The 2,679-nt window shown below is 53.0% G+C and overlaps 1 protein-coding gene across 1 annotated transcript; it reads left to right on the top strand.

Annotated features, from left to right (window-relative positions):
- Positions 1-2,172: 2,172 nt before the first annotated feature.
- On the top strand, positions 2,173-2,679 carry LOC139049230 (uncharacterized). Its single transcript, XM_070524600.1, has one exon. It carries the CDS (start codon positions 2,173-2,175, stop codon positions 2,677-2,679), a length of 507 nt encoding a protein of 168 aa, XP_070380701.1.

Here is a 2,679-nt window from a genome sequence, read left to right on the forward strand (position 1 = left end):
CTTTTGATGCGCCATTTTGCCTCGTTGGCTCATGAAATGTTCGCGTGCAGTAGTTCCATTAGTGCATCGGATTTACACACTTTCTTTTCATTGCGATAGCAATTATATGGACACTGCAGGACCATTTCTGCCGTCGACGCCACCGTGAGGTTTTATGCGAAGCATATTACGAGAGCTCAAACCAGCTCCTCAGGCGCGGCGGTGTCGCCTTCAATACCACGTGACACCGTGACGTCACGACAGAGGAGAAGTGGCTTTGGCTCAACTCTTGCAAGATGGGCTGGGTGGGAATCGAACCAGGGTCTCCGGAGTGTGAGACGGAGACGCTACCACTGAGCCACGAGTACGATGCTTCAAAGTGGTACAAAAGCGCCTCTAGTGATAGCGGTGTTGCCTTAGAAACGAGCTGTTTCTAACGCTCAGGCGTGCGTCGCTTGCTCAGGCGCACATTTCGTTGCCGCGCCGAACGCTGCGTTGCTCGACGCTCACCGCGTCCAATGCGGCGCGCGTAGTCGCTGCGCCGTAGCCCATTGTAATGGCGGGTCGACGGGAACGCTGTCGCGTTCCACTCTTGAAGGCGAAGCAGAGTAACGCATGAGTTGTTTCTTCGTCTAGCCGAACCAAATATAGCCAAGCAACAGCAGTTCACCAGGCTAAACAGTGGTTCAACAACTAAAATAAAGGCTAGTGTGCTTCGCATCCTGGGCTTAACCTTACCTAAGCCACAGTCATTTTTTTTATGAGTGAAAGCCTTGTGGGGGTGAGACGGCTCACGCGGTTCATTCTCGCGTTCCCGCGTGAGGGCAGCGGCCCGGAGGCTCGCGCTCTCCGCAGGCGCCCGAGGCAGGGGGCCAGCCGAGGGAGGAGGGGCGTTCTTCCATGGCTGCTGATCAGGGTGCCTCGATGTCCTCCTCGCACATCGCTCCGTAAGAGTGGAGACAGCCGTAGCGTCTTCTGCGGTGTTGGCAACGCGAATCGCGGGTACCGTAGGGACGCGTTCGCGGCGCTCGTGAGTTTTGAAACCGATCTACGAATTGGTCAAGATGTTCGCCGGCGCGGGCCTCACTTTCAAAGCGCTCTGCGATGTTTGCAGAGGGCGTGTAGTGGCGGTAGTTTCGTATGCGCTGTGCTTTCGACGTTTTGTACGTGTTGAACGGACATATGCAGGGAGGTCAATTGGCTCGCGGCTGCTGCGGTGATTCCTAACTCCAGCGTTTTCACAGATATTTCCGCTGTGATCGACCGAGATGTGTTCCTGTTTACCTTTGCGCGCGTGGCACCATGCCGCTTACTTTAGTTAAACACGTTAACTGGCTAATTGGTTTGAGTCCATGATAGAATGTGTAGGCTCGACTGAACAAGGACGTAAAAAGGAGACAGCGCTTTCTGTGTGTCTTTCTACGTCCACGTTGAGTGTCGCTTACACATTCTATCATGCTAATTTAATTAGTAAGCGAATGTTTGCAAGTTTATACTGTGAAGAAACTGCCAACTTTAGCCTCATTCTTTTCGTCAACGGGCAACCCTGTACTCCTCCGAACTCGCTCGGCGACGGGCATCCCTGTCGAAATAAAGTTTAGTTGTTTTGTTCACCTCAAACGAAGCAGTCGGTTCTTTTTTGACCTACCATAATTTCCTCAATATTTGGTGCCGAAACCCGGGAGAAACGATCGAACTTAGCATTGAGGCAACGAGGTCAACAGACGTCGACACCACAACGAGCTCGGGGAAAACCAGCAACGATCCTCGGGCAGAAAACGGTCGATGAGGCGCGCCTTCAGCAACAAGGCCTAACGACGCCACACCCAACCGAAACCGACACCACGACTCAAGCCCCATCGCGGTAAGCGAACTGTAAACATTGATGCCACGGTGGAACGGCTCAAACTGAAAAGAAGTGCATTGAGAACTCAAGTGACTAAACTGATTTCTGAAGCGGACTTATTTTTGGAGAGTCATGCAGACGAAGGAGCTCTTAATGTATTGTCTGCGAGGCTTAGCGCCCTCCAAATACAGCTAAACGAGGTGGACGCCGCCATCGAGCCCTTAGTACAAGACCAAGATGCAGAGCTAAATTATGTGTGGACCATAGAATACAACGACCGTATCATCGCACACATGGCAAAACTCCGCCAAGAAGCAGAAAATAACCTGCTAACAAAACAAGCCGAAATGGCGGCGACGCGGGCGATGACCGACGGCCCTCCTGCGGGGACAAAGTGCAAAGTGAATCTGCCGAAGCTCAAGTTACAACGATTTAGCGGCCCCGCCACGGAGTGGCAGTCCTCCTGGGAGCAGTTCGCGCAAGCGGTGCACGGAAACGACGGCCTCTCCAACGCAGAGAAGTTTTCGTACTTGCGATCACTGCTTTCGGGAAAAGCCGCAGCGGTCATTGCCGGCATTCAAGTGACTGGGGCAAATTACACCCCTGTCATCGAACTTCCGAAAGAGCGCTTCGGTCGACGAGACGTGCTGATTCAAGAACATCTGACGCAGTTACTCGAATTGCCACCGGTACAGAACGAAAAGGAGCACATCGGCCTACGTCGACTCTATGACCACCTGCAACGCAATATCGATGGTCTCACAGCGCTCGGAGTCAAGACAGAGTTACGGCACCCTACTCTCCTCCGCACTCCTGCGAATGCTGCCAACCGATCTTGTTGTCAGATCCTATAA

The sequence above is a fragment of the Dermacentor albipictus genome, chromosome 8 (genome assembly GCF_038994185.2).
Source record: "Dermacentor albipictus isolate Rhodes 1998 colony chromosome 8, USDA_Dalb.pri_finalv2, whole genome shotgun sequence".
NCBI classification, from domain to species: domain Eukaryota; kingdom Metazoa; phylum Arthropoda; class Arachnida; order Ixodida; family Ixodidae; genus Dermacentor; species Dermacentor albipictus.